The sequence below is a fragment of the Pipra filicauda genome, unplaced genomic scaffold, assembly GCF_003945595.2.
Source record: "Pipra filicauda isolate LSUMZ 115617 unplaced genomic scaffold, ASM394559v2 scaffold9_size5747161_pilon, whole genome shotgun sequence".
NCBI lineage: Eukaryota > Metazoa > Chordata > Aves > Passeriformes > Pipridae > Pipra > Pipra filicauda.
The window spans coordinates 4119491-4143189 of NW_024105198.1; the positions used below are offsets into that span (position 1 = coordinate 4119491).

The 23699-nt window shown below is 36.8% G+C and overlaps 1 protein-coding gene across 1 annotated transcript in view; it reads right to left on the bottom strand.

The window, feature by feature from the left end:
- NAALADL2 (N-acetylated alpha-linked acidic dipeptidase like 2) overlaps positions 1-23699 on the bottom strand; it is a 238439-nt gene that overhangs the window by 130368 nt on the left and 84372 nt on the right. Inside the window, exon 4 of the mRNA XM_027724653.2 lies at positions 14367-14517. Within this exon, the coding sequence (XP_027580454.2) occupies positions 14367-14517 (151 nt within the window). The remainder of the gene's footprint in view (positions 1-14366; positions 14518-23699) is intronic.

The following is a 23699-nucleotide window of genomic DNA, read 5'->3' on the forward strand; positions in this document are numbered from 1 at the left end:
CATATTTTGAACAGAAACAAGCTCACATCAAAATCTAGCCCAGTACACATTAGTGCCTCAGGTCTGTATCTGGATGTTTTATGGGTATTTATTTAAACATTCAGTTTCTTTTATTCCCTCTGCTTTACTCCTTTTTTCTTTTTTTTTTTTTTAGGATAAAAATTTCGACATGAGTTTAAATTCAGCTTCACAAATGACAACATGTGTTTGAGTTGGAGGCAATTTCTATTATAATAATTACTAAAATATTAAACCTCTCCAGTTTTGAAACCATAAATAATTTAACCAACCTATAATCAGCCAATTTGCAAAGATAGCTGTGTCATGAGGACATCTTTTAGCCAATCCATTTGCCTTCACAGAATCAGAGAAATGGTGAGGTTGTAAGGGATCACTGGAGGTCATCTAGTCCAACCTCCCTGCTCAAGCAGGGTCCCCTCCATCACGTTACTAAGGATTGGCTCTAAATATATCATAGGATAAACAAGATAATATATTGTAAGATAAATATATATTGTAAGATAAATCATCTACTTCTTAAACTTGTTTTAATTAATCAGATAAAGCATAATTGTTATTACCACTAAGAGTAAAATTTCCACTAAAATACAAAAACATCTCTACATTCATGTAGCAAATAAACCAAAAGGAGTGCAAAGGAAAAGCAGCATATTCCAATGGGCAAAAAGAACGAATCCAGGAATGTGTCTCCATCTAAGTTTATGGTCAGGAAGGACTGATCATTTGACCTCTGTGCATTTCTCTGCACAACTCATAAAATGGGAACACTAATATCTCTGGTGTTCAGGAATTCCAAATCTCAACATTTGTTCTTTAAACATGTGACAACCAATTAAACATTGTTCTAACTTGTCAGTACAATGATATTAAAAAGTCAATAACTGTCCAAAATAGGGTTTTTTTCCTTACTTGCAAGGTTTCTTAGATAAACTGTGTATAAAATACACATCAATTTGCTACTCAGATTATCTGCGAGCCTTTTAAAGTTGGGTTTTTTTTAAAGAGACTGAGAAACAATAATTATAACAATTTAATTCTTCAGTGAACAAGTAGTAGGTGTCTAGAGTCTTACTGGAAGACAGGGAATCTGAGTACTGCAAAGTCATTTTTTTAAGCCAGTTCATGATAACACATACCTTCTTATCAAGACCAACTATTATTGGGATATCAGTGCACAGCTACTAATAGTTCTACTCTACTGGCCTATCAGACACAGCTTAAGAAAAGATCTACAGATCCTGACATACAGATAGTAGAACTGGTACCCATATTTCAGAAAGCCCAACTGATGAACCTGACTGTCAGATAACTACTTTATTCACAAGAACTTATTTCAACCAGAGCAATATAGTGAAAGCAAAAATGTCTAAGGCTCAGAGTAACTTTCCTGTGCCCAAAGTCTTGAGCAACAAAATTAACAAAGCAAGCATTTCTTCCAGGAGTGACAACTTGTTTCCATGTGGAAATATTAACTTTGAACACCATGCAGTAACTGTGGCACCTACCACAACAGTACGGTGGTCACTGCAACTGACCTTCCAGAAAACCTCCCTGTAGCTTTTCATGGATTCTCCTCCATAAAAAAATCATGAAGACTTGTGTGATGTTGCAGCAGATAATACAAACACTACTGGACCTTAAGGTTTCTTTAGCCTTTTCTCTTTTTTTTTTTTTTTTTAAATCAGAACCACTGGATCTCTCTCCTAAACAAATGGCGTAATTCCTTCAGCACTCTCAAAAACTACTTATGAACTACCAAGACAATTCCTTAAAGTCAGAGATAAAGGTAATATCATCAAGAGTCATGGAGTATGTCAGATAACTAACATATTTATCACCACATCAGAAACTTCTTAGTAAAAATTCTAGAATTAGATTTCATCCTGTCATCTTCCTCACCGCACAGCACCCAGTACTGTCTGAGAAACCTTCTTTAATGTCTGCAATCTACAGAATGTAATAAGTACACACATTTCATCCATCCGATTCTCTCTTCAGAGTTAAAGCACACAGAAAACATTCACTCATTCTTCCAATTCTGACAATTACTGCTATTTTTTATTCTTTAAATTAGGTGGGGAATGAACACTTGCCATTTGGTTGTAATTCCATTAGATGGACATGTTAAATCAGGTGAATTAGTCACTTCTTACTTTGCCAATTACAATAGAACTGTCACAGAAGTTTTCTTCTATTTTAATTTAAATGGTTGCATACTACCAATGAACAAAGCATCTTGTTCTTTGCCCTCAGAAAGACTGAAGTCCTGAAACTATTGATCAAGAGGTGAAGACTGGGAAATAAAACATATGACATAGATGATAATAAGAGGTGATTCAAATACCACAATAATTCCATAATAGTTGACTCAAAAAAAGCTGAATTCTAGTTAAAATGAACATCTCATTTTGTTAATTAATGTTTTGGGTCAGAATTTAAACATGGAGAAAACTATGCAGAATCTGTTCAGGCCCTGTTATTTTTTTGTTATACTAAGTTCAGTGTTTTGTTTCCCTTCCAATCATACAGACATCTTTTCCAAAAGTGTTACAGACAGACAGGACTTATCAGCTGGACTACAAGGGAGAACATTATAAGGTATAACAACTCTGGAGTTTTCTGGCTTCCTGTCAGAGTTCCCAGGTTCTTTTAAGTCATCATGTCAGAGATCACTTATATTGTTATTTTTTTCTTAATATCTGTGTCAGCAAAAAACTGGCTGCCAGGTTGAACTCATTCTAAAATATTACCTGCTCACAGAATCATAGAACAGTTCAGGTGGGAAAGGACCTCTGGAGATCATCCAGTCCAATCTGCTCAAAACAGGGTCAGATCAAGTTGCTCGGGTCCCACTGTTTTCAGTGTGTCTTCTCTGGGAAACAAGTTCTCTGTGCAAACTGTCCCACTGTTTGCACCCCCAACAGTAAATCTAGTATTCACAGTACTCATATATTCAAAGCACAACAAAGTCAAAGAAAAAAACAATGAAAAATGAAAGCTAGGATTTTTCTCCTTTTAAGGCAATCCAAAACATTAAAATGACCATTCACTGACCGTTCCATAGTGAATGTACATGGAGAGAAACATCTTAAAAAATAACAGTACTTTCATGCAAGTTTCAGTTGCCCATTTGTGCTATAACAGGACCACCAGGGAACAGTTTTTTTAACAGCTTCTGTGAATGACAGCTCCTCTCTCTGTTCAGGGCATGTTGCCTTTTAATTTTTTTTATTCTACAAAGTTGAAGGAGAAATGAAGGCAAAGTATTTTAATAAACATAAATCCTGTAGAAACAAATCATAAAGAATCTGACCCAAAACAGAAGAGACACTAATATTCAATAATGATCTCTGTTAGGATCACGGAGATTTTAACTTAGAAATGAGTAGAGATTTGTATAGCTAAAAATTACTTTATTATGATTTGTGTTACGATTTGTAAATCTCTTGCAGTATTTCTACATATGCTTTAGGATTTGTAAATCTATTATAGGATTTGCAATTCAGCTTTTCATTTTACAAAGCAAATGAGAGATGTAGCTAAATTTTATCTTAAAGCACTGATTCCTAAATCAGTGCTTCAGAGTTCAGAATTACAGGTCCATTGTGTAAATCAGAGGATAAATCCAGACTCTAGAAACACAAGGTGTGTTTTGCCTAACAAGATGAAACTGCCAGAACCTCAAAGAAAAAAACTGAAGCTGTAAATTCTGGAAAACATTGCTGACCAGACTACTGCTTCTAAATGTTTTAACCATACTTATTTGCTATGCTTTGACGCGTTGTACTAACAAACAAAAATTATGTAAAAAGCATAAGTAATGCCTAACAACTATGACACCTACTTAAAATCCATGCATGTTTTCCTCATTTGCATTGTGTTTGGAGATTTTTTTTATTTATTTATTAAACAGCAATCAAGCTGCACTTCTGGGCAGGATACTTCCTCCACTATATTGATGCTCAGAAGGCAATTCTTTCACTTAAAAAACAGAATGCAACATTAAAAAGAGGTAAAAGCATCTAAGGTTTACAAATCAAATGTGACTAGAAAGGATAATTAATAAAACACAGTAGTAGCTACTTAATGCCTATATTTTTGGTATTATTGAATTTCATGCCTTCCAACCCCATCCCTTTAGAAAAAAACAAAACAAAACAAAACAAAACAAAATTACTTCCATGAAATTATCCAGATAACCTTTATACAACTCTTCTTACAAGAGTCACCTAATGTTAGGTCAAGACATATTCCACTCATACAATCTTTGCAAATCCTATATTCTCTCTTTCCTGGTAGCTTTTAAAACATTCCTCAAGACAGTCCATGCCAGGTGTTGTATCTCTTTTTTTTCAGTGGATTATCAGCATATAATACTGCTGCCCAGAGAAATGCTTTGCCTCTTACTGGCAAAACTCGAAAGTGCATCTAATGCAGCAGGTTTGATAGGGAAAAGAGTACAAGGGAATTAATTCTTAGTTTTATCTCACTTTTACACTTCATTTACTATTACAGTAAGTAAAATGGACTTTATAATATCCAAAAATTACTACTACCTAAGTTCTAAATGCTGAAGACTTTGCAATGTGTGGTTCAATTCTCCCAGAGTATGCAAAATACCGCTGAAAATCCCTTGTTGTCATGGATTAAACTAGGCTTGGCAGAAATCACACAGTGGACGAGTTGAAAGACCACTGATGCTTGGAAATCAAGAAAAAAAAGCCCAACAAACTTAGGCATTTTTAAACACGAGTAGACCAGCTGTTCTAAAATTAGTCTCCTTGTTACGAGCATCACACCAGAAAGCAATAGATTGTCACCACGTGTCAGCTTTAGCTGACATCTGCTATAAGAAAAAAAAATATTCCCTCCCAATTAGGCAGCACAAGCTGCCTAATTTGTTCATTACATATTTTGTAAAGGGTGGTCCCTATAGCACAATATTTTAAATAAATATGCAAATCATTGTATCATTATTCTAAAAGATCTATGACTTTGATGAGGTTTTAAACAACCCAAGAGGCTTCACTCCTTTTTCCCCCACTAACTCAACAGACCCACCTGTCAGCTATCTAAAATTACCACATAAGAAGTATTGGAAGTTACATACATTTTGTGCAAAAACTTGTCCTAATTGAAACTGAAACAGTTATCAAAGTTTCAGAAGGTTATTCAGATCATTCTCACTGCCTGCTTTTGCACATGAAAAACATGTCAGATAACAAAAGCATCTGGCAACAAACTGACTGTTTCTCATTCTGGCATAGCAAATATTGACTGGCATCACTGCCTACAGGACACTCTAAAAGCACTGAAGAAAGAATATCTGAAAGCTGTGACTCCCTCCTTGTCAGAGACATTCTCTCACATTTATGAAATTCTCTTCTATTGCACAGCTGGCCCTTGACCATCTCTACCCCCAAGAATTTTTTCCAGTACTATCCCTTTCCCAAAACAAAGCTCCACATTTTCACAGAGCAAACACTGGAGCATTTAAAACTGTTTTTGTAGAAGAAAGAACATATTTGCATCAAAACTGATGTAGTCTCTTAATTAAAAGTCTTGCAAATTTGTGCCAGCAGCAGTAAATTCTCATATTCCTTAATCACTAAATCACTACACCTCCAGTTACATTGAGCGTACTTAGGCAACTTGTCCACAGGGGTTCATAACATCTCACCTAAAGACCATGTAATGGAGGTTAACCAGGCAGGGGAAGCTCCACTCATCCACTAAACACAGGACACAATGCCTCACCTCTTCCATGTTCCAAATGCATTTTCCAAGGCTACATTCTGCCATATCTAAGGAACCTTCAGCATCCCAACTGCAAAATACGTGTAGCTTGTGATGTTGAGCAGCATGACAGAAAGAGAGAGTACTAGTTAGAGGAAGATGTAAATTCACTCATCAGGGCAAGTCCTGATGGGCTGGGAACCCTGAGTGAGGAGGGAACTCATAGATGTCACACTGAGGTCATAAAAATCTTAGGAAGTTCCTGGTGATAGGAAGAGGTTCCTCAGGATATAACAAAAGGAAATATCATTTGTATCACCTTCCAAGAAGGTGGATCGTTGATCAGCCATACATTAGTTGATGTGAAGGTAACAGAGCAAATAAGCTTGGAAATACTCTCCAAAATTACGATGGCCAAGAAGATCACTGGACGATGCCCCAGGCCAACTTGCTCTAGTCTTTTATCCTGCCCTAAGGTCTGTGATCCCTTTACTGACATCAGTATTGGACACATCCCAATTACTCCATGATCCATCATACTCTGGAGTCACTGAAATTACCCCCCAGTTTTGACAACATTCTATGTACATTTACTATTTACCCTCTTGTTTCACAAGCTCCCTTCACCACTCATGATGTCCTTTGCTAACCAACTAAACCATCACAACAGACTCTCCTCTTTCCCATCCCCGGCTTCCCATCTTTTCTCAGTTCCCCTGGGCAGAGCATTCTTCTGTCTCCCCAAACTGTAGTGAATTACTTATGTATTTCAGTGTTCTGCAGATCAATACTACATAATGCGAAGTACACATTTATGTGACAATAAAGTATTTTCCACATCTCCATTTTATGATGATTAGGTTTTCTTCTGGGGGAGTTCCTACCTGTCTGAAAGCAGGAAGAGGTGCTATTATCTTTTTTATGCAGCTGCTGGGTATGGTAAAGCAGTGGGCTGGAACAGAGATCAAGTCAAATTAAAGACGGTTTGGTTTATTCTGGCTTTCAGTATTCAAACTGCACTAGGAAAAAAAATTCAATTATAAAACTAATTATATCTTTAATTGCTTAAACAATCAGCCAGCTGATTTTATGGTGCTCTTGATACTGTGCAGGTGCATTTGCAGGTGTTAACTCCAATATGTAAGAGTTACATTTAGTATCCAAACTTGAGCTCAGGAGCACTAGGAGGAAAAAATACCATGGTATTACAGATACACACAAATCCATGGGAAAGTTAGCTAGGCTTTATTAGCAAATACAGTCCCTTTATATATATATATATATGTGTGTGTGTGTGTGTGTGTATGTGTATATACATCTATACACATATCTATATCTACTATTTACTTTATCTTCCTGTGAGGGGTATTTAAACTGCTTTACAATCATTCTGGTTGTGACATTTTTCCCTTTGGTAAAGTTATTGGTTCAATCTGACCAGAGTTTGTACTTGAGACAGTTTTGTTTCTGGTAATTACAGCAGCATTAATAGCTAGTATAACCTACCAGAAATGCCTACTTTTTACTCTGATGTGTCATCTTAGCAGGTTGCTTGAATAAAACACAGTCTTCTCCAAAACACTTGCTTTGTACAAACAAAATCAATTAGGAAAAAGGCACAACTAATAATGAGTTGAGCCCAATATGTTCAATAAGTTCCTCATTCACTTAACCCTTTTACCTCTTCCCTATATTTCATTAACTTTTACATAGAAGAGGAAAATTCAATATTTCTTAAAATTTAAACTGAAATTAATTGCTTTTTAAAATTTCCTTTCTGCGTACAAAACTAAATTAACACTTAAAAGCCCACTAAAATCAGCTTAAATTCACAAAAACATTCTGCCACCCAGCACTCCTTTTAATTGAACCTAAGTCTTCATTGAAAACTTAACAGCCAGTTTTAAATCTAAAATGCCTTAGCAGTGTTATTTGGAGCAAATCTTTTAAATTTTGACAGGTATATTTTTTCAGAATGTACAATATATCACCTGCAATGGAAGAAGGTGATAATTAAACTCAACTATGAGAAACACAGGAAAAGTAGGCCTATGACACTGAGGTTGTTTTATTGTAATAATAAAACCAGAGTTTTGGAGCCTACAAAACAAAGTCCACTCAAAAGGTTACTACTACCTACTGTTCTTAGCCCTTTCTGGGGCAATACCACTGTTCCTTGCTCACAGTCACCAGTTTGATATTGGTGTAAGCAAGTGTTTCAGTTGCAATGAACAAAAAAATGTCTTTACAGGATGCAATTACCAAAACCTGAAAGGGACTGTATTGGTTTGCTATTTCTATGCATGCTTTTGCTATAAACTCAAATTTCAGGTACAAACACTGCTAAACTTTCCTGCCCATCTGCTGGACACTGCCGGATGGAAAGGTCTCAAGTAACAGTAGATTAATTGGGCTCTGAAAGGAAACCTTCACTTGAAACACACTGAAGCCACTGGAAAAGACTGTGAAAGGACACAGGATTAGAAGAAACCACAGTAATGCCAGAGAAGGGTGTTATGAATCAAATGACTGCCCACAGAGCAAGTGGTCCATAAATTTGGCCTTGAGCTGAGAGTCAGTTTAGAGGTTTCTTTGTTCTTAAAGTGGATGGTTATATATTGCTACATGAGCAAACACATCACTATCCACCCCTCTGCCTTTGCAAAAGTAATTCCTTTCCTCACCCACAAACATGAAGTATTTCCTCACAATATCCTGTCTCATCTGCTTCATGACATCATTCCCATATACAAACAGATGTATACAGGAGTCCTCAAAAAAAAAAATAAATTCCTGATGCTGTAAAAAACATCCCCCATCCCAAATTCTTATCCCATGGAAAGACATTTGATTTCAACCAGACTCTGCAGGCACCCCTGTAGTAGCAGATTCCAAGACACCAGACAGACTCACCGCCATGCAGTTGATGTTTGCTGTCTTGTGAGCACATCATAAATTAGCTCACTTGCACAAATTACGTTGAGCTGCAACATGGTGTCAGTAAAGCTATGGCAGGATTAGTTTCAACCATGATTGGACAAAAGATTTAAATATGCTAAATTTACTCGCAAATTCAGTAGCTTCAAAAATCTAATCTGGACACCATTTAAAATGCTATTTTTGCTGAATGAGAGAAAAGTGGCTTCACTGGAAAACGTTCTGTAGTCAGCCAAGGTCGTTTAGTAGTAGTTTGAAACTGTCTGAAATGTCAGAAATATTGTGAAGTCAACTTACAAAGCATCAGGAAGCATTTAGTCTGTATTTTTTCTACTGAACTAATTTTGCAGCACGGGAAGTGCTGATTTGTTGTTTTCAAATAATTTGGTGTTCTCCACTTGTACATTCCACTTCTCTTATAAATTCACATTTTTAATAATTTTTTTATTGAAACAGATAAAAGTTTTGATATGCTTCACTATGGCACTTGCAGGAGTCAAATGATACAAACACTGGTAGCAAGCCATTGCAGTGCCATTGGCAGGGATTTATCCTCTCTTCCTATAACACTAGTTAAAAAAATCACAGCATTTTCAATTCAAATTTGCTTCCTCTCCCCAACAATAAAAAATTACAGGCAGCTTAGTAGAAGACAAAATGATATCTGATATACAATACAGAGGTTCACTCATTCAAACCCGTGAGCCTAAATTATCTTGATGTCCAACTAACTCTCTCAGTTTAAAATACTTGTAACACCAACTGAAAGCCAGACAGCAGGAAAAACTAAAAACCATAAATCCAGAAAAACCTCAGAGTACATAATTTGGAACTTATATAGAAATTTAGTTGCTTTATTATATCCTGCAAAATCTGAAGAGGCAGATCATGGATTCAGACACCTTTTGAACTATTAGTGCTACATGTATTATAGAAAATCTGCTGAAATTATTACTTACTGTGCTCACTATTCAAAAGTCAGCATTTTCCAAAGATTTACCTCTCTATTGCATTAGCACAGATTTTTCTTCATCCAGAAAAAAACCACAGTATATCAGACAGAGCACTGTAGTTGGTATGATAAAGTGTGTGATTTTTTTTATGGCAACCACTAAAATTATGTCATAAGTACAAAATAAAACGATCAAGAGTACATGTAAACATATATATACTCACACCTAAATTATAATATGGAACTTTAGCTTTTCTTTTTCGCCAGCTTCAGTCTGTCCTTAAGGAAAATAAAAGAGCAATATCTAGACACCCGAATGTAGACACTCACTTTACATCAAATTATTTTCACAATGCATTTATCTGATGTTATTAGCTGAAAATAAACATGCATTTTGAAAAAAAAGAATACATATATATATTCCCAGAATCATTGCCACAGCTGCAAAGGCAAGCACAGAAAATATATTCTTGTCACTCTGTTTTGTTCTTTAAAAGAACAGACAATCCAGGGCTGAGGACATCTTGTAAAAAGTCATGATGATTTATAACAAAACATTTTAGAACATATGTTGCATATGCATGGTTAAAACCACGACACAACGTGCTATTTTCCAGCTCACTTCTGCTCAGCTTGTTACTTCAGAGGAGTAAAATATCATGAAGTAAAGGACAGTAAGGACAAACTCAGATTATTAGGCAGGACACATCTAAGCATACAGAATCACAGGGCTGACTAAAAATAAAGTAGGCACACATTTCCATCACAGTACGTACCTCCTTACCCACACCCCAAGCAGTGGCAGTAGTTCCCTGTGTTTGCTGTGGAAGAACTGGTTAAGTTGCATTTAAGAATGACACAAGACTAGAGGTAAATGACATGGGGTTTTTAGGATACATATTTGGTGTTTAACTTTGGTTGAACAGAGTGTGGTGGGTAAACCTTGGCCAGGTTCCAGACACCTACCGTGCTGTGCTTTCATTCCCTCTACCCAACAGGACAGGGGGGAAAATGAGATGGAAAAAATCACTGATCACAGTAAATACAGAGAGATCACTTATCAATTATCATCAATGCTGAGTGTCAGCAATTGCCAATTAAAACATATTGCATAGTGAGAAACAAAACCAAAAAGACTAGAACAGCATCTCTGCATTGCCCTTTTCCAGGCTCAGTTTCACTTCCCTTCCTGTCCACCATTCTTATCCTCTCTCAAATATGTTTTCAGAGGCATCACTGACTTCGCTGATGGCCTCAGCTGTGGCCTGCAGTGGATCAACACTTCAGAAATTCCTTGCTTTCCTTTTCCCTTCCTATGAAATCAAATCTTATTAGCAATGTTTGAGGAATGCTTGTGTCAATTCCTCTGTCTAAATAATGTTCACTAGTCACAATTATAGGGAACCAAGCGTTTTCCCTGTGTTACTGATTTTTTCACCCGAATTCCTGTAATATGGCTCACATGACAAGCTGTTACAATGACTCAAAGCGGGGACTATTTCAAAACATACCCTTTTTTTATACTGCATAACCTCTGCATAACAATTCTCTAAAATAACATTACACTTGAAACTCCAGCTGATACCGTAAGATTGTATTTTACAGCTGTTATATTTCAGCAGTTTTAAGCTCACAGTATTTTCTATGATGCCATCTGAATTCTTCATGAAATATTTTCCATTCCCCCACTGCACAGATAGGGATTTTATTACGAGGCACCTTATCTCATGGGCAGGGTTCTTAATGCTTATCACAATGCCACTTTTCTATTTACATACCAGGATTGACAAATAGATTCTATCCATATTTTTGTTTACTGAGCCATTTCTTGTGCGGAAACAAATTTGATTTAAAACAGCTCTGAAGTCTAGTGATGGAGAAATCTAATATGTGTCTGCCATACAAAGGTGAGTGAAAGGAGTGAAGCAGTCAAAAAGACAAAATGGAAAAAGAAAAGTAGATGGGGAAGTCACTCAAGTTTTACACTGTTCTTCTAAACTTCATTTTTGGGATAATTTTTTGCCATGTATGCCTCTTATCTCAGGCTTCTTAATCCCATGTGTTTAATTCCTTGAGTTTCACCCCCTGGATCTATTTAATTTCAAAAGCAGGAACACAGAAGAAAGATTTCTAAAAATGAAGGACACTAGTCCACAGAATCACGAAAACAGAACTGATGCTCACAAAGGCTCATACAATTGTTTCAGGACTGAGATGACACAGGAATGGAAGAGTCTTAAGAACAGAAGAATTAAATTATAAAACAGAGCTGGAGAAACTTTTATATAAATGCTCTTCACTTCCCCTTTTCATCATCACTTTTTTCCCTTTGTTAAAGAGAGATCAATAAAATCATCCCGCTCATAGGTAGTTGGCATCTCAAACCCATCCTCAAGCTATTTCTATACATTCAAAATAATTCATATGCAGTAGTGTAGCATTTAATCTTCATGAAACAGAAGATTTGAGCTGAAATCTCATGAGAACTTCAAAATTTTCTCTGAATTATTAAATAAATCCCATTTTAAAATGCTGCCAACTTTAAGAAAAGATCTGTAAATTATATAATTTCCTGAAGACCTTTTTTCTAGGAAAAAACTGAAGCATTCCAGTGCTCTGACAACACAGAGAAATTTGTTTTCAGAACGTGAAAAACATAGGCAGCTGCATGAAAATACAGGTTTTCTACCTTTTATTCACTGAATACAGTGAATACAGCTTTGGATCACTCATTTTACAAGGAATTTCCCAGTAAAAAGGGAGAATGGTGGTAGGAGCAGTCCCTGAGATTGTGATAGTAACAGTTCTGCTGGCAAAGTGTGAAGTGCAGATGGTGTCAAAGATATGCCAATAACTTAAGCAGGAGCTTCCAATAAAATCTCTTGTCGTGTATATTATACTCAGTGAATCAAAGCGAAAGGGGCAACCCGGGCTCTTTGGCTCTTTTATTGCACACTTAGGCAGTTTAACTACAGTGTATGCAAGTGCATCCCTCAGGGAAAAGGCTGGGCTCCAGATGTGTTTGTGTTTGTCCCAGGCATAAGCTATCTCTAACCAAGTTGGTTCAGAGTCTCCAGAGAAGAAAAACCATCATCAGAAACATGGAAATTATTTCCATCTGATCTACCTTCCAGTGACAGAACCATAAAAAAGAGTTTCCTCAAGTATTCCTTTGAGTTCTTTCCAGCTCATCACTGCATTCAGTGATCAAAATATAAACGATTTTAGAACGTGTTCTCCTCCTGCTTATGAACATTGCTCAAAGACTTAAAACCACAGACAAGCCATGATAAGGCTTCTACTTCACCGTCGATGTACTTACAACACCATTCTCCACATAATTAAGCTTCTTTTCCCCAAACTGGAGATTGGAATGCACACTGCCAATGAGATCTTTTACTGACAGAAAACCAACACATAAGGTTTAGACACTGAAGTGGCATCTTCATGTTAGTATATCTGTTTTAATTAGCTTTACTTTTCATGTAGGATAAATAAAACATTAAGGAGTCAGCCAGACAGATACATGACAAACTGTTGTTCAAATAGCTCCATGAAATGAGCAAGAATAAAGTTTGAAGAGTGTTATATTTACCTCTGTAGCTCCCAGGGCACTTTTAAGAACACTGGGTCAGGTACACTGAGACACTGAGAAAATGTGCAATTTCTTTCCCACTGAGCTGTCAAGGCATTCATGCTGTGAACAGCTAACACCCCTCTTTGACAACCAGGCAAATATTTCTATTTTCTGCCATTCTAGTCATGAAGTATCTCAGCATTGCCTCAGTTGATTTAGTGCCAATTCAAGTCAGACTTTAGATGTCTGAGCTAGTAACCGGACAAAATATTCTTGATGAAGCCTTGTCACAAACTCATAGACTGCTGTTTAATACATTTCCAAATAGTTAGATAGTAAAAAAAACTGTAAAAGTTGAGAATGCTGCAGAGGAGCAGAACACACATTCACTGAACTGCCAGATTGGAGATTTAAGTAGCACATACAAGTCAAATATGCTGCTGCTTCTATTCATTGTTCGCATTGCTTTAAAGAAAATAAACAACAAAACAACCAATAAAGTTATGTAAGACTATGTCATTCCTTGAAATCAATTCTCTATTTCCCATCCTTTGAAAATACATGTACCTAGAGAAGCATAATTGATAACCAAGCCTATCCAGGTAGAACTGAGGCAAGGCTAAATGAACACATCCTATTCAAGTGATAATTGCACATAGATACTATAAACATTATCCTTTTTCCTCAAAACTTTTCAAATACAAATGTCTGTTCACACTGCGCTTGCACCTATTGACCAGAAGTTTCCATTAACAATACCATAAAAGTGAAAGACAGAATGAAGGGAATATATCTTTTGGTGGGGACAGATCTCATGAAACCTGCTCAGAAACCACTGGATCAGGACTTCACAGCCTTTTTTTTTCATGGGATAAGAATAAGCAGTCAGTAATAATGGTTCAGTGTGTGAATACTCAAATACAAAAAGCAACAAAATAAATTATTTAGAGTGCAGACTTTGTGCCAAGAGCTCAAAGCACTTTTGAGACTGGATTCCATCCTCTAAGCCACGCTGCATTACACGCTCTCTTACTCAGAGTTTCTATTTCAGGCAGGATTTGGCTTAGTGTTTTAACTCCCATACTTAAAATCTACAGAGAACGAAAATGTCCATTAACTGAATATGCCTTGAACAGTACTTACCAATACTGGCATAGCCAGGTGTTGATGGATCTCCTCCGCTGTTCAAGGAAACCATAAAAGCTTTATCAGCAAGATCTGTGGTCTTTGGTAAGTCACAAGGGTCAGCGTAAAGAAGAACACCGCCAAAGCCTGCATCTTCCAGCAGGGAAAGCTGGGGGAGCAAACCAACACAGGTGACTATTAACAACAGCAGTGCCAGAACACATTATGATTTATTTTAATTAATGTTGAGATAGAGGCTTTATCATGCATCAAGGTCTCACCACATAATGCTCTGTACAAACAAATTAAAGACAGGTGCAGTGCCACAGCATTTGTAGCATAGAACCAGCAGCTATGAAAAGACAAAATCAACCCCCCAGAAAACTATTTGAAGTCATGTTTCCCAACTCATGCCAAGAGCTTCTTTCAAAGCCTAATGAAAAAAAAAAAAAAAATCTTACTTTTACATGGTATGTAGCATCCAGAGGAAACACAGTGCTAAGACTGACTACAGTTGCATCTGAGATTTGAAACTGCTGCATTTTCACCTCTTATTTTGGCAGAGAAGGGTGGTGTGTTGGAGATTTCCTTCAGAGGATGTACTGGCCATGATGCGGTCACATACACAAAGAGATACGACTAGAGTCACTTGTCTCCCTGCTCACTGGACACTTGCTCGGCTTACAACCCTAACAGATTTTCATGTGATATATAAATATCACCTTGAAAATGCCTCAGTTTTGAAACTAATCTCACTAAAACATCTTGAGTTGATCTTCCATATATGTAAGACACCTTTGCTTAGTTTACCTCCTCAAGGACATGTGCATAGCACATGCTGGATGTTCGCATACACTGGCACAGGATTTCTGGACACCGTCTTCACTTAAGACAGAAAAATACAAGGAGTTTACAGATTATTAAAAAAATAAAATAAAATTTAAAAACCCAGTCTATCTTATACAACCTTGGAATTTGCCTCCTGTCAGACAAACAGCTTTTATTCTGTCTCATGAGAACATTGAAGCTTGAATTGGAACTTCTAATTAGCCTTTCCAAAAATCTATAGATCTGGGGCAGCATATCAGGCAAACTTCCCCAAAGTCAAGGACAAAAGCATCCAAGTACCATAACTTGTAGCAGCCTTTTTGACTGAAAAACCTCAGGTTTTCCCTTTCATAGAGAACAGAAAAATAACGGGATTTTATTCCAAATCATATGAAATCAAACTGTAATGTGGCAAATACTCCCATGAAATGAGATGACCTTTCTGTGTAATGCTCTGCATATTTGGAATTGACTGAAGACTACTACAGTGATACAAAGCTATATTAATTTCCCAGACAGAAGTAATTCGGATTTAATTTAAGGATTATCTTACTATTCACTATGCTGCTCTACTCATGACTTTCCAAATGGCTCCAAGTGCTCTGAGCAATGACTGCAGGTATGTGGTGTTTCTGAACTACACAACTCTGATTCCACAGGAACCCGAGAACTTGTTATTACACCTCTGGTTCTTAGTTCCATTGTCCTTCTCCTATATTTTAGACCCTTCATTGTTTCCCGTGTGTGTATGTATATATAATTTTCAATTTATTTCCTAGCTGCTGATATTAAAGACTGCTTATGCAGAGTTCTTTGTGGCTTTACAAGTATGTAAATTACATGAATATATGGCATTCAGTTGAAGCCTCATCAGCATTTGGTGTTTAGTTCTGCTTTTCTCAACAGCTAAGACAGAAAAAAAAAAAAAAGCAGCCTACTATTTGCCATATTATAAAAATAGCAACCTACTATTTGCCATTTCTATAAGTAAACATATTTAATATTGTGATTTGGAAAGATTTTGACACTCGTCTGAATTCAGATAAACAGAAGCAACTGAACCTGTGAATCAATTAATCTCACATATCTTGTTCAAACAAGCAATCCATGGATGAAAAGGCATTCTTTGAGAGAACTCTATTCAGATGAACAGGAGTGTGAGAGTGAGAGAATGGGACTAGCACAGATGCTTAAAAGTAAAAAGGGTTAAAAAGGTATTACAGACCTTAAATGTAATGAGGGAATAGAGATTTCCAAAATGGTAGGTTCATTAATTATTGTATTGTTCTGTTTCCAATTTATGTCCATGTTCATATATTCAGCCAGGATTTGACTGCACAAAAAAGGGATGGGAAAACTATGGGAGAAGCGGGGAGATTTAAAATAACAATTGCCTTTTCCTGCATCCACATCCATTATCTTTTTATTAATCCCTAGTTTATTTAGTAGCACATAAGACAGGAAACAGAGATGCTTTCTTTCTTTTTTTTTTTTTTAAAGAGAGCTTTAAAAACTCTGTACTTTACAAAAATCACTATTAAACTCCTACACGTCTGTTATTCACAAAGTGCAGCAACCACTGCTGCCATGGCCACAGTCTCTAGTAGAGAGATGTGTTGCACATGTGAAATTATAAAACAGCTTTCAGATTTCAGCTTTAATTGCTGCTTTTTAACTTTACAACAGTGACAGCACAACTATACCAACAATAAATAGGTATTGTTGATTCCATTTTCATCTTAAATAAGTCAACAATGTACCAGCCATAAACTGACCTAGCACAAAGAATCCAAGGAAGGTATTGCATTTTTTTTTTTACATGGAAAAGGTTGTAGATTAATTCCTTCAGGTAAGCCAGTGCACATCTATTCAAATCAATGGATTATCCTATATTGCAAAACCATTCAACAGTAAAATCTGCTCCTCATGGTTTTGGGTGTATGCCTCCTCCATCTCTCAAAGCCACAAACATCTCAGAATAAAACAGAACACGCAGAACCCTTGAAAAGAGATGCTGGTGCCCACTGTTAACCCTTTAGTTATTTATAGCTGCTTAAATCCTCAGTTTTTAGAGTCACTTTAAAAAATGTGTTTCAATCCAGTATATTAAATCAGCCCATAAAACATTCTGGACTCAGTTTGATCTAATATGAGATGCTTTATCAAAGGCTGTGTCGTGTAACTGGGGACAGATTAGCCTTGTAAACTCTATACACCATAAGGCACCATTAAATTGCCTTTTAAAGATGATATGGCTGAAGTAGTGGAAAGATGGATTGCCACAGTCTAGAGAACTTGGTTTGGCTCTAATGAGAAAACCCAAAGCTACTTCTCCATTTTAACTGCACCATCTCTGAAATGTAGCAGAGGAAACATTTACCTTTTGCACTGACGCACAGGTAACAGAGATCAGGTCTGTACATTTGAGACAAGCTTTACTGTTGAACTTTGGCCACGAACCTACTTCAGGTATTGGGTCAAAAGTAAGTAAATTGAGCACAACTCTTCGATGAGGGATAAAAAAAAAAAGGCAACAAGAAACAGGGGGCTGCTACCTTTCACAGCTGGTTTTAATGAGTTTTATCTCACCTGAGGCTAATGTGTACCTGCAGGAACACTTCATTAGGGGTTATATTGGTGATCTGAACACAGGAACAAACCTACCAAAGAGAACAGACTACAGCCTCCCTGTGAATCTCCAGCATAATGTGTAAGAGCTGTCCTTAAATCAAGGGGATAAACAGGGAAGCAATGCAGCAGGTACTGGCCTCCAGTTGTATTTGTTATCTTTCACCTAACAGCAAAGTCTATCTCTCTGAAGATCTTTTCCCCTCATCTCCTCTTCTCAGCTGAGACCATCCTTGCACCTTCCAAGCAAGCGATCAGGTAATCAGGCTCCATTATTTTTCAGAGAGTACATTGGACTGGTTACCTGCTAAGCACAGAGCCTCAAGAAAGATTAAAAACATGTACATTGAGGCATGTAGCTGTTTAAGCAGCACCCTCACTTTCAAGCTGAAAATAAAGGATGAGTGGATCTGCACTACTTGGATGTTCTGCTCACAGGAACCACATCTGGGGTTGAGTTTAAGCTGTCATTTCACGGGCAGAGAGTGGAAAAGCACATCACACTTCAGTCTCACCTGGGTTACAGCAAGTGAGATAGCTAAGAAAGGGCTTCCTACACTATTCCCTCATTGCATCTGAGCAGCTGAATTGAGTCCCTTTAGTCAATTCCCAGCAATAGTTCTGTTTACAAATAATTTAGGAAGTGGTAATGCGTGATCAACTGATGAGGGGCATCACAACATAGTATATTCCTAAAAGTGATGGCTAACAATGCTTATGAACACAGCAGACAGAAAAAAAAAAAGATGATACAGGTAACTGTGGATTATATCAGCCAACCAACTACATCTAAAAAATAACATCTCATTATTACCAATTCTTCCCACTATATTTGCAAGTGAGAACCTTCTTGTGCCACTGCAGAGACAGTTCTCCATCTCATGGTGTTCAATATGCAGACAACCATAGTATCAGCAGTTCAGTTTGATGGCTATGACTTGTAAGTTATAATACCAGCCCTATTATTGACAAATATTCCCTCTGTAAGTAAGATTTCTTTAGTTCGCTTTCTATGCTTTTTTTTCTTTCCATTTATATGTCTCGGTCCACAGTAATGACTGAACCACTGATTAGTTGGCACAAAAGACTTATTTCATAGAACAAGTATCTCAATATATTCCCTGCAAGTTTAGCAAAAATGGGATACTGAGTAGACAAGAGGCAGATCCTGTTAATACACCTCACTGAGAAGGCATTAATTAAAAGCAGAGAGCCTACCCCTTAATGGAAGGGGGGAAAAAACACAGAAGAAATCAAAAGACAGAGAGTAACAATGTAAAAGGATACAGAAACTTGGGCCACAAAATCCAACCTCGAGAAACAAAGCTGTGCAAAACCTCTTCACTAACCCATGGAGCAACCTGTTCTTTTATCGACTGATACATTATGTAAGATAAAGCAGGTTCAGGGGAGGACACATTGGTTTACAATTGTATATAGTGTGTGACTTTGCCATCCTTACTCCAAACAAGTAGCACCAACAGTGCGTCTGGAAAACTTGATTTAAAATACAGCAACTTTCAAACCCATTTCCCCACTTGTATATACACTGATGAGAGATTTTCAGCATTTGATAAATCAAATTCTAGCGCTGGAAAAAAAAATGAGCCGTATCTCTCCACTTTACTAGATGTTCTCTACTGTTCCTATGCTCAATACAAATCCAGTGACATTTTCTTATTAGATCTAATTCTGCTTTCAACTCTATTACATATGTCTTCAGACTTTTGATTCTTACATACAGCTAAAATGTATCAGTAAATAAAACAATATAAACTAGCTGCACGATGGTATTTAAGAGTTCTCTTTTACCTCATTATCCCATATTGCCAATGCTATGTTAGCATATTTTAAAAGTCTACATTTCAAAAAGACCTTTAGCACACCATGCTGTGTTCACTCAAAAGCATCTGAAAAATGTAGTTCTCATCTTCAGAAGGCATTTACATGCATGGATTTCACATTATTGAACGTGTGTATCCTGGCTGTATCCTCACTCCTGTACACAGGTAATTATATTAATACATAACATTAGGCTATTCATTGAAACTACTCACAGTTTTTGAAGGCCTTTCTATACAAAAAATATGTCTGTGTCTGGTAAATAAAGAGATGAAAGATGCTTTAGCTACGAGCACTTACAGAACGCTTAAGAATGGAAATTTTTTAAACCTTAATAGGGCAGTTTGCATTCCTTAAATCTCTTTAAAGCTGCACACAAAGTAGCAAAAATTATATTTTACACAAAGACTGTGTAATTGTAAATGAAATCACAGTTCATTAGACAATAAAGGCCTTTAAGTGTCAGCTACTGACAGTGCAACAAAAATAATATGGGATCATGTCATTATTCTACCATACAACCTATTCTATATAACTTTAGGCCAAAAGTCTTCCTAAAGGCAGATTCACAACTGTACTGTTTATTACAAAAAAATTTTTACAAAATTACTGTTTGTTACAATACTAACATAGTAAAACATGGATGTAAAACATGGACATAACACATTCACAAATAAAAAATTATTTCCCAATTATATGTTGATTGTACATAACTGTCATCTCCTTTTCTCTGCCCCTTCCAGGTAATCCACAAAAATTTGTATGCAGAATTTTATATTCAAAGTAGTTTAAAGAAGAAAAACTAATTATCAAAACAAATGATACAATATACACAATGATATGTCAGAGGAAGAAAGAAAACATCTCAAAAATAGGTGAAAAAATACATATATGTATTTATTATATTTTTAAAATAAATATCTTCATAAAAATTGCAGAAGCTGTATCTCCTATAGTCATTACACTGCAGCACAATATCAGCAGTAATTAAACAATAATAATCAGTTTTTAATTGCTGCATTTTTTTCAATTCATAGTGCAATGTGCAAAAGACATGGTTCATTAATCTGAGACACAGCTTTACTAGCTGGACAGGTTAACAGTTATTAACTGCTCTTTTCTACTGAAGTTCCAATTAAAATCATAGTGCTTTGAAAGGATCTCCCATCTCTTTTTATTAATTTGCAGCACGTAAAATTACCAAGCCAGGGGAAAGTTACATTTAAACTGTTGGAAGATCTCGCTGACAGAACATCTTTATTACTGTAACAGATTGTTTGGGTAGAAAACTAAGACTTAGGATGCTGCAGGTATAATTAGATGCCACTGTCCTCTCAATTACCTACTACAATACAGAGCACTTGGAAGATGCAGCAGTAACACAAACAAAACTCAAAGTGAAAAAACCCCATCGACATACACATATCTTCATTTATATACCACTCTCCCAAATTGTATATTTTTTAACAAGTAAGGTAGCAAAGGTCCACTTTGGTTTCAGTTTGATTTTTTTAATTCTGTACTTAACGTTTAATCACGCTCCTACATTTCCGACCACACAGATCTAGGGACAGTGTTCAAAGGAATTCTGTGGCAAAACTCTGTCTGAAGAGGTTTGGGCTTTTGCTGATGAATCCTCAAGGTGCTGAGTTAAGGTTGTAAAAGAGATGGAGGACACAGCCAATTTAATGGCTGCTACATGGGAATGATGAAAAGAAATACATCTTTCCAGCTCAAACACTGTCCTTGTCTAAGGAGTGACACTATTGTTATATTGAACAAACAGGACTGGGAAAAGGATTAAGCTGCATAAAACTTCAAAAAGCTATAAATGCATACATGGTGATATCATAAATGACAGGCTATTGCCTTAAAGGTCTTAGAAGGTGAAAAACATACTGCAATGGAATTTAACAAACTATTCCTGGTATCCAGTGACATACATAGGAACAATACAAAACTAAATACTTTCTCTGCATCATGGCAAGACCTTAAGACTTTGATGTAGTTACTATTAGAGGAATGAGAACATGAAGTGCATTTATTTGTGGAAAGAATCTGATGTGCATATTTAAGATTTTTAAGACATTTTTATTAATCACTTTCCAAACTAAAACAGTCTTTCACAATTTTAAATTTTCAGAATTTTGACCTTTTGATATCTAAAAAATTATTTATAAGGAAAATTTCCCTTTTGTATTTCCTGGATGCTCTACGGAATGCAGGAAGAAAAGCAGCAGGGAAAGGTAAGAAACTTTAAGCACAACAAAACTGATTCAGGAAGGTTCATGAATATCAGCTTTTAGAAGTAAAAGAAGAAGTTGTTTTTCCTTAGTGCAACTATTTTAAGAAGAAACCACTGGAGGGAAGTAGGGTAAGTTCCAACAGTCCTAGCCCATCAATTTGGAGCACTAATAAATGTCCATACTAGTTCAATCCCTTTCTGCACTATATGTGGCCATGAGGAGTCCTTGGAACACTTCAGCCTCACTACAAGTGCTCTTGCAGGAGATGCAGCAACTGAGCTGTCATACAACAAAATGTGCATCCTCAGCCTTCCCACAGACATCTCTCATATACCAGTTATCCAATACCACAGGTAGCGCTGACCCTCTTCATTCTGAGGTAAACTAACAATTAAACCCCCCCAAACACAATCACAACACGTTCTAACATGTCCCACATGTTCTAATGTTGTGCTGAGGGAGCTGGGTCTGTTCAGCCTCAGGAAGAAAGGACTGAGAGGGGACCTGTCAATGTCTATAAATATCTGAAGGGAGGGTGTCAGAGGATGGACAAGGCTCTGCTCCACGGGGCCCAGAAACAGGACAAGAAGCAACAGGCAAAAACAGATGCACAGGAAATTCCACCTGAATATGAGGAAAAACTTCTTTCCTGTGCAGTGACCATCCACTGGAGCAGGTTGCCCAGAGAGGGTGTGGAGTCTCCCTCACTGGAGATATTCCAGAGCTGTCTGGACACATCCTATGCAAGGTGCTCTAGTATGGCCTTGATGGAGCATGGAGGTTGGACCAGATGATCCATTGTGGTCCCTTCCAACCTTACCCATTCTGTAATTCTGCAATTCCCTGCTGGATATTATTCCCCATAGCTAGGGATGCTGCCTGTGACAGAGCCACATTTGAACTTCCTATGAACTGTGCTATATTCCAAAGTCACAGGATGGTCACCTTGTCTAGAGCACTCACATTTTGTAAAAAAAACTCAGCAGCATTGACAGGAGATGGATAAGACAGTGTATAGGCACAAAACAAAAGAAAAAGCAAAGTGGAGAAATGTATGACCAGCACTGGGGATCACAGTACACATACAAAGAGCAGCAGCTTCTACGCCGCAAAAACTGAGAGCAACACACACCAAAAAAAAAGGAATAAAGTGCTGAATACATTAGAGATACCTTAAATTGGCAGAACTCAAACTAGATCAAGAGTTTCCAAGCGTTCATGTATAATGCTGAATCACAATTCAGCTTGTTGTCTCCTACTTTGACTAGAAATCTAGGCATTGGCTCTTGGACAACCACAGCAGTTGAGGAAAAACCTCTGGAGACGTCTTCCCCCCCATTCTCTCCAAACCAAAAACCATTTTGGTTTAATCCTGAAATCCCTGTGCAGCAAAATTTTTAACATCGTGGTCCTAAATGTGGTATTAAGCTTATCAAGAACTTGAACATTTTGTCCTGTACATTTTCATGTTTGCTGCCTGCTCATTGTCTATACAATTTTATCAAAGAAAAGTAATTTGTTACACATCAGCAGTTTTTAAAAATGGAATTTTTCACAATAGGGTATTTGGACAATTAAACATAAGCCAGATATACTGCCAGTTCCCTGCACTAGATTTTAGCAACTTTTAATACAGATTGAGCACATATTTTATTGCCAGGTCTTGCTTACCACTGCTAAGAAATTCACAATGTTCGATCTAATTAAAAATGAAATTGAACTACAATTCCCTAGAAACAAGGGCTGATTGCATTCAATAAGCTTTACTTAATTTATTTCAGAAACAAAATAATTGAATTGCTTACAG